The sequence below is a fragment of the Lissotriton vulgaris genome, chromosome 2_2, assembly GCF_964263255.1.
Source record: "Lissotriton vulgaris chromosome 2_2, aLisVul1.2, whole genome shotgun sequence".
Classification (NCBI taxonomy): Eukaryota; Metazoa; Chordata; class Amphibia; order Caudata; family Salamandridae; genus Lissotriton; species Lissotriton vulgaris.
The window spans coordinates 186,430,908-186,446,341 of NC_141688.1; the positions used below are offsets into that span (position 1 = coordinate 186,430,908).

Consider the following 15,434-nt stretch of genomic DNA (forward strand, 5'->3'; position numbering starts at 1 on the left):
AGACAGAGGGATTGTATGAGTGAAGATCAACCTCATATTAGTGCAAATAAGAAGGAAAGAGGATAAGGTGATCTTATCCAAGGTACTGTCGTCCAAACAAATAAAAAAAGTCCAAAGTTCTGCCTCTAAACAAATCAAGACTAAATTGACTAGAGATAACGTTCTCCCAGTGAACTCTCTTCTGTCCCTGGTCTTCAGCACATACCGACCCACAGAGGGTGTGGTAAGAGGGGGCAGAATTGCCCACCCAAGAAAACATAGCACACAATGGATTATGGTCACTGTACCTGAGTCTAAAGTACTGAAAGATATAGAATTAGTATGCTTTTTATTTAAAGTGTTATAATGTCTTGAATGATCCTACAATATATAGATCTCCTGGCTTGGTTATTCCCAGAAGTATAATTTGTTGCTGAGCTTTAGGCTCCACTGTTGCTGATGCCAGAGGGTTATTAAATAATTCCAACCCAAGTCACAGTGTATACCCTCCATGTATGCAACCACCTTGCCTAATTTCTTGTCATGCTTGCTGAAGGCATTGATCAAGGCAGTGTGGCCCACACAAAGCTGGCGCAGGAGCTCTACTTACTCTGCAGTGAGGGCAGCAGGGGGGACAGGTGCAGGCTCAGGGGTGTCATGTGTGAATGTAACTCATCCCCTCTTACTGGCACAGATAAGGGCAGCACCAGAGGAAGTGGATGGGAGGCTGGCCACTGGTCACTGTGTGGTAGATGATGACGCTGACTCACCATCCCCTGCATCTAACAACAAAGATGCATCACCGCTGGTATCAGATGAAGTAGTTCTCTATGTTTCAGGCACGGATTCCTCCTGCATACTACGGTCCCCCTCAGATGCGCTGGGAAGCCCTGTTTCCCTGGCCCCCAGTGTAGCTGTGGTGCTACTTTCGCCACCACTGGTTTCCATGTCCCTGTCCCCCGTGTCCACAGTTGATTCTGAATGAGAGAGAGAGACAGGGTTATGTTAGTGTCAATATCAGGACAAAGCAATCCAATCACTGCAGTACAGGCGATGCCCAAATCGACATGCTGAACAACACACCCGGCAATCACATAGCAGCACCACACTACATAGACCACTACAGTGCCTGTAACACTGAATCTCTGCCATGACTGAGCCATGTTGAGGACACACAACACAACGCCCTGCCTGTGGATTAAGTGTAAAAGACATACACCTTGACCAGCCCACACCTAGGGGCCTGATTTGTGGACAACACTCATTACTACAGACATACCTTCAGGGTACAGGAAGGGAAAACACCGCCCACCCCCATTAGGACATATCTCAACACAATGCCAAGTGGGCCATACCAAGCATCATTTGGTACTCTGGGCCACCTCGCTGTCAGGTGTGCGGGCATCAACGGTCATGGTGCATGCAAAGTATGCATACATGAACTCAAACTCAGATAGTAGACCCTGCTGTTCCCACCCTTATAGATTACTCACACTCTACCAATACTGAAGTACCATGTGTATCTTTACACATCTGGCAATGAAGAAGAACATCATGGAGGTTCACCTTTGTGAGGGCATTTTGTCACAATGCATGACAATGGCGCACATCCCAGCAGACACAGCACAGCTCCTCCACACGAACATCACATGGTCCCCCGCTGCAACAGGCCCTGTACACATGCATCCACTCACAGCCACAGTCACCCTCCCCAAAAACACACCCCGGCCTTCTTGCCGATGCTACTTCAGACGTGCATCCAGCTCAGGATGAGTCACTGCCAATATGCGGGCCATCAGTGGAGTTATGTTGCGTCATGATAAACGCCCAGTGTGCAGTATCATACTGATGTCTTCCCACCACTTGTGGCAGTGTGTGCGTCGTCTGTTGGAGACCCCCAGGGCTCACACCTTTGCTGCAATGGCCCTCCACACGGCCTTACGCTGCTGTACCTTGAGCTGTAGGTATGGGAGAGAAGAAGGGGAAATGATCAGTCACACAGTGTCATGTACCAAAATCTATCACCACAGTAGCAAGACACCTACTCATGACTATTTTTACAGTCCCAACATCACATACTGGGGGATACCTCACAAGGGCACTCTGCATGGGCAAAAACCATGTGATTGCATGCATTCATGAAGGCTTGCAGGATCACAGATATTCACACACACACACATGCAGGATGACTGCACTGAACACCCTCGTTGGCTTGCAGACATCACCTGTCCCATGCATGTCTGCACACTAGATACATCACATTCATACCTGTGTGTGTTTTGAAGCACTGTGTGCAGGCACTGGGCCGAGTCTCTGGGTTCACAGTGATTCAGCCAACAGTGGCACACAGAAACAATCTCCCAAGCAATTCCTGTCCTGGCACCTACATGTCCAACATCCTGTGACCCTTGATGGCTTATAATGTAACACACACCACTCACACATAGAACTGCAGGCAGGTAAAAGAGTGGCATTGGGACACACACACACCCTCGCCCTGGAGACAGCTTTTTTGTCAGTGTATGACACAAAAGGCCCTATACGCCTTCGAGATCCTTGAGATCGGAGGGGCTTCATTTGGCTGTCTGTCCACGCTTTAAGCTGAGCAGAATGGGTGGCCGCTCCTTTAGGGTGCTAGCGGCAGGTTTATGGAATTCGCTCCCGGTACACATCCGAGCTCTTGAAGATTTGCTCGCCTTCAGGCAGGCGATTAAAACTTTCCTGTTTCCAGTGTCTAGTTAATTTCTTTTCTTTTATTGTGTGTTATGTTATAGCGTCTGTCAAAGCGCCAGGACGCCCCTTTGCTGGGGCAGCTGCGCGCTATAAAAATATAAATAACATAACATAACATAACAATCCCACACCCTCAGGCATATCATGCTGCAGCACAAGTACATGTACTGACACCCGACCTGCGCTACAGGTACCTCAACAATGACTTACCAGTACATTGGGGCCACCATACAGCCTTGGGTACTGTGCCAGCACCTCGTCCACCAGGACCTCCAGCTCCTCGCTTATGAATGGACTGGCACGGATCTTCTCTGTCCTTGCCATCCCTGTGGCCACAGAACACCTGTGTTGGAAGTGACTGGTGAGGGGTCCCAGACAGCAGCAGGGGAGGTTTCCAGGCAGCAGGCTCTGTGAGACTCAATCCCACAGATTTATAGCCCCCTGGGGTCATTTCTGAGCTGCAAAGCTGCAACAATTGGTTGTGTAGTTCTGCCTCATTCAAATTCATCCAATGACCGCCTCCGCAGTAGTAGAGCATGCATACCGTGATTTTCAAAATCATGCCACTGGCGATCATTGCTCCCATTGGCTGTAGGCAATGCTCCATGGCTGTGATGCACCGGAGGGTCTGGGGTACTCTACAGCGATGGGACATCGTTCAAATTCATCCAATGACTGCCTTGGCGGTGGTGGAGCATGCATACTGCTATTTTCCAAACTGCATCATGCCACCGCGATCGTCGCTCCCATTGGCTGTAGGCAATGCGCCATGGCGGTGATGAACTGCCGCGGCCAGGTGGTAGCTATCAGGATTTGGGCGGCGGAGCATGCCCACCACTATCTACACATGTTCAAATGCCAATGGCTACCGCACTTGTGAAAGGGGTGGTGCTGGTGTCGCACCGCCGGGGCCAGGCGGTAGCTACCACGTTTTAAGGCACATGCTATGGCAATGTCAATCGCGAACATTGCATCAGTAGACAGCAGCAACCTGGTTAGGGCACATGATAGGGCACACATTATCACATATGATACACAGGTGGACGCACATTATGTGTGAGGCACATTGGTCTGTGGTCCCTCCCATGTCAATAGGCATTTGATGGTTGCTCATGCTACACAGTGTAAAGCTGGTGTTAATAACGTCTTTGGAATCAATGTGTTGTGTGTCAGTGCTGGCCTTGGCAATGCATATCCCACTGTATGGTGTTGATACTTACTTCTGCTTTCATTTGTAGCTCATGCACACTAGGGACATTTTTACTGCTACTGTTATCATTGTGTTTTGGATGTTTGCCAAGTTACATACATGTAATGTGTGACAGGTACAGCACGATCATCTTACACACGTTGTTGTATGGTACGGTACAAGGTGTACTGATGTGTACTTTGTGTTTCTGTATGTGTGCATTCACATTGACCAATGTGTTGTTTGTGGAATTTGTGTATTGCTATTAAATAGGTGTGCCCTCGGTGTGTCTTATATGTCCACCCATGTGCTTTACCGTCACATCCTTACATGTATCTCAGGATAGTTGTCAGTGACATGTGTCCATTTACATCTCAACTAGGAGGAGGCCTGACACTGAAGACCCTTTGTGATCTGTTGGAGCCCCACCAGCAGCCTCGTCGCCACTACCCAAGAGCAATCACACCAACATAAAAAGTGATGGCAGCCCTCTACTTTTTTGCTACTGGTTCCTTCCAGGAGTCTGTGGGCAGCGCTGCAGGGATGTCACAACCCATGTTCAGCCTGGTGCTGAGGAATGTACTTGGAGCCATGGTGTTTTTTAAGGATAGATACATACATTTCCCTAGGGGAGCAGAATTGGCCAGTGTGAAGGGTGACTTCTATCCCCTTGGGCACATCCCACATGTTGTTGGTGCCATCGATTGTACCTATGTAGGCCTGGTGCCACCACAGGCGAGTGAGTACATTTTCAGAAATCGGAAACATTACCATTCGATCAATGTGCAGGTGGTGTGCCTTGCGGACATAACCATATCACATGTGTGTTCAAGATTCCCCGGCTCTGCCCATGACTCTTACAACCTGAGGAACAGTATTGTGCCCCGGATGATGGTAAATCTGTTACCTGAGCGTACTTGGATTGTGGGTGAGTATGCCTAGTGGTATGGTGTGCTGTGTGTGTGACCTGCTGCCCTCTGCCTTTGCAACATTGCAATGTGTGTTTGTCTGTCCTAGGTGACTCTGCATATCCCAGTCAGCCATGGCTGCTAAGCCCACTACGAAATCCTAGGACCCCGGCTGACATCAGGTACAATGAGGCCTATGGCAGTACCTGACGTGTCATTGAGCTGACTTTTGGCCTGCTCAAATTAAGATTCCCCTGCCTTGACAGGACAGCAGGAGCACTGACATTCTCACCTGGGAAGGTCTGCAAGATCGTTGTGGCATGCTGTATGCTGCATACCTAGCCATTCACAACGGGATCTACCTGCTCCTGGACGATGATGAGGACCCAAGACCCCCGCCTGTTCAGGGCCATGAGTCCAGTGATGCGGACAGTGGAGAGGAGGAAGAAGTTGACATGCGTCAACAGCTCATCAACCGCTACTTCACTTGAAGGTGTGTAAAGATGTACGACTTGCAGATTGTCTGTTGTGTTTGTTGTTGTTCTGAAGGACTATCTGCGGATGGTACAGACAGGCACATGTTGAGTAACCTGTGTGTAGGAACGGTGGCATTGATGTTCCATATGTGGAGGTATGCTGGACTCTATTTGTTAACACCTGCTGCACATGGTCTTGTATGCCTGTAGTCTCATGTTTATGTTTTGTGTAGTGTTATGTATGTGATGCCACAATGACACCAGTGACTATTGTTCTGTTGTGTCTCCCTAGGTGCTTCAGAATAATCCTGCCCTACACACTGTACATCATTTGGACACATGATGGACATTTTCTAAACTGTAAATATTGCACTAAAAACGATAAAGCACAAGATCTGTTGCATTAGGTTTTTTATTTGTAAAGTTGGCATGTGAGGGGTGCGGGAATATTTACATGAAGATGGTGTATGGGCAGTGTTTTGATAGTCATAGTAGATGAGATGCAAGAGTAGACACCACATGGATGTGGTGACCCAGTCCAACGGACAAGTGCCATTACCAAGGCAGTGTGGGGAAGGACAGTCCAAACAGTCAATGCAGTGGGGAAGAGGGTTGCTATCAGGGCTGGCTCCGTGACTGGCGTTTGGCTGGTACTTTGCCTCCGGAGACTCCCGGGCTCTTCTTTGGACGCCCCCTTTATCTTTTTGGTGGTGGGGAGCCTGCTGAATGGCCAGCCGCATCTGAGTACTCTTCCCTCTCTGTTGGCGCAGGTGAGGATGGTGCACTGTCATCCTGCGGCACAACAGAAGGGGGCGGAGGTGTTGGTTGTGGTGCAGTCCTGTCTCTCAGCAACGCCACTTGCTGGGCCATGAGGTCTACCATTTGACCAATGCGTGTGTCGATGGACCCATCAGCAGTATGAGCTCATGGAAAAGTTCATCTGACCGGCCACTTTGTCCCTGGAACTGTTCATATGCACCAGTGACTCTGGTGAAGTGGTCCAGGGATGGTGTGCCAACCTCCTGACGTCTGGGGGGGACCCTGGCCCTCCCACCTGCTCCGCTGCCACGGACCTGTTGCCTCGCCACGGTGGGTCCTCGCACACTCTCCCGGCCCTCCACTGTTGTTGTTGTGTCCTGGTCGTCCCCAGGGACAGGGAGGGTGCTGGTGGTGGTGGCCGAAGTGGCGGTGGTGGAGGCACAGGCTATGACTGCAGGGATCTGCTGTGCAGTTGTTGGTGCAGCAGACGTGGTGGTGGGGAGGATTGGGTCCTGGGACCTGTTGGGCCTTGGCACGCCAGATGGGCGGGCCTGGAGCTCATCGTCCAAACTATCCTGGGAGTCAATATCCGAGAGTCCATGTACCGGGGGTGGAGACTGGCTCTGCTGGTCGTTGTTGTCATCAGCAGCAAGTTCTTCATCACTTGTGGATTAGATTGTGAATGGTCAGTGTTGGTCTCTGTGCAATTATTCTGTTAGCTGCATGTAATCAACTGTCTATACACTACACAATTGAGAGATCTTCACTATTATTAGTAATTACATTACTAGCGAATTACATGGTGGAGTTGGAACATGAATAACTGGCACATGTAATGTATCTATGCATTGAATGCAACTGCTGCTGTGTGTTGTGGTACAGGCCACCCTCCCCTAAACAGAACTCTCCTGCAAGATGGATACCTACCTGTTAGTTTGTTTGGTGTGCTGCAATGGCTGCCACATGCTCCTGGGTGGGGGAGGACTCCAGCTTGATGGGCTGTGGGACAGGGGGCATGTTGGGAGTAGTAGTACAGGCCTCCCTCCCCTAAACAGACCTCCCATGCAAGATGGATACCTACCTGTTAGGTGAGGGTAGACAATGCAATGGCTGACACATGCTCCTGGGTTGTCGGGGGGAGGGCTCTATCTCGGTAGGCTGTGGGACAGGGGCATGGTGGGAGTAGTAGTACAGGCCTTCCTCCCCAAACAGAACTCTCATGCAAGATAGATACCTCCCTGTTAGTTTGTTTGGTGTGCTGCAATGGCTGCCACATGCTCCTGGGTGGGGGAGGGCTCCATCATGGTAGGCTGTGGGACAGGGGGCATGGTAGAAGTAGTAGTACTGGCCTCCCTCCCCCAAGCAGAACTCCAATACAAGATTGATACCTACCTGTTAGTTTGTTTGGTATGCTGCAATGCTGTCACATGCTCCTGGGTGGGGGATGGCTCCATCTAGGTAGGCTGTGGGACATGGGGCATGGTGGGAGTAGTAGTACAGGCCTCCCTTCCCCAAACAGAACTCTCATGCAAGATAGATACCTACCTGTTAGTTTGTTTGGGGTGCGGCAATGGCTGCCACATGCTCTTGAGTGGGGGAGGGCTCCATCTTGATGGGCTGTGGGACAGGGGGCATGGTGGGAGTAGTAGTACAGGCCTCCCTCCCCCAAACAGACCTCCCATGCAAGATGGATACCTACTTGATTGGTGAGGTTGGACAATGTAATGGCTGACACATGCTCCTGGGTGGTGTGGGGGGAGGGCTCCATCTTGGTAGGCTATGGGACAGGGGGCATGGTGGGGGTAGTAGTACAGGCCTCCTTCCCCTAAACAGAACTCTTGTGCAAGATGGATACCTCCCTGTTTGTTTGGTGTGCTGCAATGGCTGTCACATGCTCCTGGGTGGAGGAGGGCTGTGGGACAGGGGCATGGTGGGAGTAGTTGCACAGGCCTCCCTCCCCCAAACAGAACTCTCATACAAGATGGATACATACCTGTTAGGTGAATGTGGACAATGCAATGGTGTTTGGGTTGTGCAAGGTAGTACTTATCAGTGTGTTACTCCTGTAAGACTCAGGATGCAGTATGGCAAGCACCTTCTCCTCCCATGGTGTGAATGTTTTTGGTGGAATGGGAGGGCCACCGCCAGTCCTCTCAGCCAGCTCCCGGTTCTAGTTCCTCTTCTCCTTGACAACCCTCTTGAGATCATGCCACCGCTTCATGATCTCCTTCTTGGATCTTGGGGTTGCCCCTACTGCATTAACTCTTTGGACTATCCTTTCCCACATTTGTTTCCTTGTGGCTAATGGTGTCTGTTGCACCAGGCTACCAAACAGTTGTGGTTCCACTCTGACTATCTCATCAACCATGACTGTCAACTCACTCTCTGTGAATTTGGGCAGTTTCTGTGCTGCCATGGTGCATGGTGTATGAAGTGTTTGTGGGTGCAGGAGTGTGTGTGGTGGGTGTGGTGTTGAGGTGTGTGGTGTGTTGTGTGGTGGGGTATTGTTGGTGCTGGTGTGTTGGTGGTTGTGATGGTGGTAGTGGTGGTGGTGGTGGTGTGTGTGCTGTGTTCTTTTGGCTCTCCTGGCAGATGTGGTGTATGGCCTTCTCTTCTGGAGTGTTGCAAAGGATTGTGGTCAGTGATGGGGTTGGTGTTATGCTCAGCTGTGTGGGTGTGTCCAAATGGTATTTTGATGTCAGGTGTGTTGTGGGTGTAGGTCAATAGATTTGTATTATTTTTTGGGGATCTGTTCGTTAATTGTTATGTGTTTTGTGTATTTGTGGGGCATGGCTACTTTAATTTGTGCCATTTTTGGCATGTTTGCTGTGTTTTGGCATTGACTGCCATGTTTTTTGTGTTTGATCCGCTGCGGTAGCTGTGCTGTGGCTCTCCGCTGTCTCTCCCATTCACTTCTGTTTGTGACCGCGGTGGTCGGAAACAACGGATCGTACCGCGGGACCGTCAGGGACATACTAATTTCCCGTGAGGTGTCTCTGCTTTGCCTGCGACGGGTTGTGAGTTTCCAATGGCAGCGAACGGTTTTTGGATGTCTCCCCCCACGTCGAGCGGTTTTTGTTAGATCGCTACCGCCGCGGTTGGTCTGTTTTGGCAGTTGATCCTAATTTGACCGCCGGTTTATCCGCGGTACCAGAAGGCGGTTGTTTCCCGCCTCCATGGCGGTGGGGGGGATTTTCCGCCCGCTATCCTAATGGGTCCAAAAGTGTTAGTTGGTTACAATGTAATATAGGCTCTTCATTCACTGACATGAATGTTATTAGGACTGTGCATAAAGTTATGAAGAAAAATACATTGAGGAGTATTGGCATGTTAGCAAACAAATATAACACGCATTGGCAAAGCCAAAAGGGCTGGCGTTGTTTGCCAACCTTTTGGCTATTCTTGTCTTCTTTTGTCATGGTTTGTTCGACAAGCTTCTGGGTAAAAAAAAAACATTGACTAAAGGCAAAAATGCTTTTTGATAAAAAAAACACATATTACCAGTAATCACTGGCAATGAACAGGAACACAGTGTGTGTGCATGTGCTTATTTTGAAAGGACAATGTCTGAAGTGGGCTTACACATTACACTTTGATGCATGCTTTATTGGGTTGGAGAAAAATGTGAATAACATGACCACAGACAAATGGATAAATAGTAACAGGAAACCCCTATAGGTAAATACGGCATGCACATAATGTTATTAAAATCAAAAGGCCTTGGCTAACACACACATAAAACAACATTGGCTGTGAGTCTCCTACCTTTGAAAGGGAAGTTAAGAAAGAAATGAGTGAAATAAAGAAAGTAACGAAAGAAACGAAGATAGAATTAAAGTCAGGAAGGTCTCATATTCATCCATGCGTGCCTAGGTCCAGTCCGTCCTCTGTGACAGTCCTCAATGGACTAGGCAAGATAATTTAAAAAAGATTATGTAACTAGGGACAGGGCACCACTTTAAAGACTGCTCATCTTGGCTGATAACTCTGTATATAGTACAAAAATATAGATTACAGCTACAGTCTTAAAATCAATATTAAAATAACAACAGAATACAATGGGAAATAATGATAATATAATTGGAAACACTTAAATTCATTGTATTAAAATTATTTTTACATTTTAAAAAGTGAGAATTTTTGTAGAAGTAAATGGATTTACTTTGACATTATTATTTTAAATGTGTTTTTGAAATACAAAATAATCAAAATGCATTAATAATGTTTAATTTACGTAACATAGATCAATCACAACATTTAAAATATTTTTTGTCTCCATAAATACATATATTTTAAAAACGTCAACAATATAAAATAGTCTCTTCTAAATTTTCAAACATGTTAATCCTGGTTTTAAATATATGATATTGTTTAATAAATGAACATATCTACAGGCTTACATTTACTATTCCAGTGCAACTAAAAATGTGGAAAGTGCATCTATTTAGAAGGGTAACAATTACCATCCTAATGTCAATCCAAATAACACAGGGGAAAATGTGTACATTTTGATTATCACATTACTAGTTTCACTCCAATTGGTATTGGTACATGTATTTAAGTTCATTAAAACCATCCTCGTTTTCATTGCATTAAAACAATTCCTATAATAAAATCTTTATAAAGACTTGTGCCATTAAAAATACTAAGGAGGTAAACCTTAGTTGTCAGCCTAGCTGACATGCTAATGTTTAAAAAGGGGAGCTGGGTAAGCTGGAATCAAATTGTTGCCATTTAAGTTGGTTTCCATTGAATTTTCAACAATGTGGTAAAGAAAGCATAATAGCAACATTGCTTTAGAGCGATTGTGTGCAACACCAGTTGCTTTTGTTCGAAATAACAGCCTGCACCTAGCAGCACAATCTGTTGCAAATGCCCAAAAACACGAGTTAATTAAAACCTATGATGCCTTCTATGGCACCCTCTGCCCGCTGGAGTCACTGGCATGTGAGAATCGGATTACGACATTCCTTGAGAATGTCATTCTCTCATTACCTCCCCAGTCGGTTAGGACGCCAGACCCTGGAGTACCGACTGAAAGAGCGGTGCTTCATCTTCCCCTGAGCCGCTGCCAGGTGGGGTGAGGCCAGTCACCTTACAGATCAAGTGATCGACACAGACTGTAAGGGCATTAGGATTACTCAGGTGACCTTGTGCACTTGTCTTTTATTTCCTTCTGTCACCTTTTCACTTCACTTATTATTTTCTCACGCTGTGCAGTAGCTCTAACGTGTTCAGTTTTGGTCCTGATGAAAGCAAGGACGCAATAGTCCCTATATTGCAGAAACATGTTGACCACCCTTACCTCAGGCAGTCTACATAATCGGACTGCTTTAGGCTCCACATATTTTTAATCTTGGTATTTAAGGCACACATAGAATAAATAGCATTCTGTGCTTTTCTAAACCAATTTTAACACACCCTTTTGTCTTGGTTTCTTTCTTCACTCACTTTTTTCTTGCACTGCACACCCCAGTCCCATGTCTTTGTCCACTCATTAACATCGAGTGGTAGACCACACTGTTACTATGAACACCACTAAAGGGACCCCCTACCACCGGGTCTACCTTTGATTGTGGCATTGATTTTCTCAGACAAGTGGTCCGGATAAAATCCCAAATGAGGAAGGGCGGATCCGAATGGTGACTGATGGGTATTTTCCTCATCCCTTGAGAGCTTTCTGTGCTGAATCAATTTTGAGTTGTGGGTGTTTGGACAACTTCTGTTCACCTCTGGGCGGTGTTTGTTTTGAGACCCTCTGGTACACTTTATTGTGTATATCCTCCCATGCCTAACTGGCAGGGCAGAGTGCTTCTAGTGGGGGACATCACTAAGGAGGAGAACGTGGAGGCCATCTACCAGCTACAATATCACAAAGCCCTAGTAGAGGATGGCTTCCCGGCTGAATTCTATCGATGGGCAGGGGGGAAGATGACCCACTCCCTCCATGCGACCTTCCAAGAGGGAAAGCAGATGGTCTCTTTGGGATCCTTCTCTAATAAGGCAGTAATCCTGGTCCCCCCAAACTGTGTAGAGACCCGTTGCTGTGCAGAAGCTACAGACCAATATCCCTCCTAAAGTGTGACATTAAGATCCTCGCAAGCATATAGTTGTCACGCTAAAAAGCGGTCCTCCCCTCCCTCATACACAATCCACAAAAGGGCTTTGTTCAGGGCCGTTCCTCCAGGAACCACCTATGTACCCTGGCACAAATACTCTCTGGACCACCAGGACTCCCTCCATGCGACCTTATAAGAGGCATAGCAGATGGTCTCTTTGGGATCCCTCTCTAATAGGTCAGTTCTCCCAGTCCCACCCAAAACCATGTAGAGACCCGTTGCTGTGCGGAAGCTTTAGACCAATATCTCACCTAAAGGGTGACATTAGGATCCTCGCGGGCATACAGTTGTCACACTGAAAAGCTGTCCTCCCCTCCCTCATACACAATCCACAAGATGGCTTCGTTCAGGGCCATTCCTCCAGGAACCACCTCCGTACCCTGGCACATACTTTCTGGACCACCAGGAACTTACTGGAGGGGGCTGTGTCCCTATCTCCAGATGCCGAAAATACAGTCATCCTCATTGAGTGAGGGTGTCTTGGTGCCACCACTAAACAGTTTTAACTGGGGGATCAGTTTATCTCTACACTCTGTCTGCTATACGACTGCCGAGGGCTCAGGCCAACTGTGGAGGATCCGTCTCGGACCTCTTCCAGATCCAGAGGCACACACAAGACTATCCTCTGTCTCCATTACTGTTTCTACTGGCAATGGAGCCTTTGGCATCCGTCATTCCCCACTTCACACTCATAGCTGGCATCCCCATCGAGGACGTTCTCTCAAAGATATATCTTTATGCCAGCTACATCCTCCTCACCCTGCGAGATCTTGGCAGCTCCCTGCCAGCGCTAATGTAAGTCATAGATGACTTTGCGACCTTATCCAGTTACAAGGTAAACTGGGACAAGAGTGGAAAGACTCTCGGCTTAGGTACCTGGGCATCTTGGTCAACAGGGGCCTAACTGAGATAGTCATGGACAATCTTCCCCCCCTCATCACAAAGATGAAACTGGACTTTGAAAATTGGTAACTGCTGGGTTTTTCCATGTGGGGAAGGGCACGGTGGTGCGGATGGTTACGCTGCTGTGCTTGACCTACTTGCTCAGCACGATGCCACTAACCACACTATGTCTCATCGACTCCTAGATCTGAGCCTTCGTGTGGGGATCCGCCAGGCGAGACTAGTTGTAGCCAAACCTATGGTATGATACTCCAGTGGCGGCCTGGGCCTACCATCTGTGGAACACTACTCTTTGACTCCACACCTTTCTCAACATGCCTATTTACTGCTGGGTATCACGAACCACCCACAAAGAGTTCATATTGAACATTCACTACTCACATGCCACAATGGGCTTCTTTATGGGGCCCATGCCCCCCGAACTTCACATCCACACCAGGTACTGCAGGCCCTGTCTAAAGCCTGGCTCCATGCTCACCACCTCCACAGAGTGAATCATGGACTATGTAACAGGGTGACACTGTGGGGCAATGACACCTTCCATATTGACGGCTGGATGCTCCGATGGCCACTTTGGGTCAAAGTGGGCATACATACCTTGTGCCAGGTCCTGCTGGATGGAGAACTGAAACCTTGTAACCTTCTGAAGCAGGAATTTGGCCTCCACCCATGACAGGCCTATCAATACCTGCAATTGCAACATTGCCTGGGAGCTGCCTGTGTTCCAACCCAAGGTCCCTGCCCTCCTTACCGGTGGTAGAATACCTGTACAGATGGGTCCCACATCGGGGTGTGATGTTGGGCCTTTACATCACACTCACAAGCAACCTGTTCTCATAGCCCCTCTTCCCAGCCTCCACACCAAGTGGCAGGACTGCCTTCAAATCACCGTCGAGGGAGAGGACTGGCCTGAGAGTCTGGAATCCCCGGACAAAGGTGCCTTGGTAGTCAGATTGAAATGTTGCTTGTTCAAAACACTCCATGTGTGGTACTGGACCCCACAAAAACAAAACTACAAGGGCTGGCCTCCTACCCCACTCGAATTGCTGGAGGTGCTTGGCTACCCAATGCGACCTTACCTACATCGTCTGTGAGTGCTCTTCAATCAAATTTATTTATATTTATTCATGCAATTTTTTGAGTGCACAAATACCCTTAGGTGTCTCGGCGCTGCAGACAGCTGTGTTGAGGAAGAGATAGTGGGGAGGTTTATTGATTGAATAGCCAGGTTTTCATTTGTTTATGGAAGGATAACAGAGTGGGTATGGTTTTTATATGTAGGGGGAGTGTGTTCTAAAGTTTGGCGTTGGCGACAGTGAAACTTCGGTCGCCCCAGGTGGTCTTTTTTGGTGCTGGGGACAATCAGCAGATGTGCTGCTGAGGAGTGTAAGGATCTTGCCGGCCTGTAGGAGCGTAGACTTCTTTTAAGAAATTCGGGTCTTGTGTTGTGGATTGCCTTGTGGGCAATGCAGAGGGCTTTGAATTTGTTCTGCTCTTAATGGTCTCCCTGTGCAGCTGTCGAAGTACCTTGGAGATAGGTTTGAACTTAGAGGTGCCTGAGAGAATTCTGACTGCTTTTTGTACCATCTGCAGTTTGTGTGGTAAGCTTTCCTGGACATTAATAAGTAGACCGTTACAGTAGTCTAGCTTAGAAATAACAAGCGTGTTGATGCGAGTTCTCTACCAGCCTCAGGTGGAAGGTGAGGTAGAAGTTTTTTTATCAACCTGATGGTGAAAAAGGATGATGAAACGATGGAGTTGGCGTGATGAAGACAAGAACGTTTATCGTCAAACATGAATGAATGAATGAATGATTACGTATTTGTATCGCACATGGCTACCCGAAGGCATCCTAGCGCTTTAGACCAACGTTCATTCACCAAATCTAGATAATCAGGAGGGTTTTCAGCATTTTTCTGAAACTAAGATGGTTACCTTCCAGTCTGATGGAAAGTGGAAGATTGTACCAGAGTTTTGAGGCCTGTAGGGAGAAGCGTGGGCCACCCATATGCACTCTCCTTATTTTGGGGACTGTCAAGAGATTTTTGTTATAAGATCTTAATTCCCGACCAGGGGAGTACCGACAGAATAATGATTGCATCAATGCAGGTCCTGATTTATTGACTGCTTTATGGACCGTAACCAGAGCTTTAAATTCGATCCTCTGTTGCACTGGCAGCCAATGAAGCTGATGGAGTGCATGACTCTTACTTTTCTGACTTTAGTGACAGGAGGTGGAGGTGGGCCTAACTCTACAGGCCACCAGGAAGAGGACCAGCTAGGGGAGAGATTACCAAAGATGTTATGTTATAGGGATCCATGTTAAAATCACAAAATCAAAAATATCGATGAAAAAAATATCGATGTA

At 47.8% G+C, this 15,434-nt stretch overlaps 1 protein-coding gene across 1 annotated transcript in view; it reads left to right on the forward strand.

Annotated features, from left to right (window-relative positions):
- The window catches only part of LOC147729207 (uncharacterized), a 66,485-nt gene extending 65,521 nt beyond the window's left edge, over nucleotides 1-964 (forward strand). Inside the window, exon 3 of the mRNA XM_086959810.1 lies at nucleotides 674-964. Within this exon, the coding sequence (XP_086815936.1) occupies nucleotides 674-964 (291 nt within the window). The remainder of the gene's footprint in view (nucleotides 1-673) is intronic.
- Nucleotides 965-15,434: the final 14,470 nt, after the last annotated feature.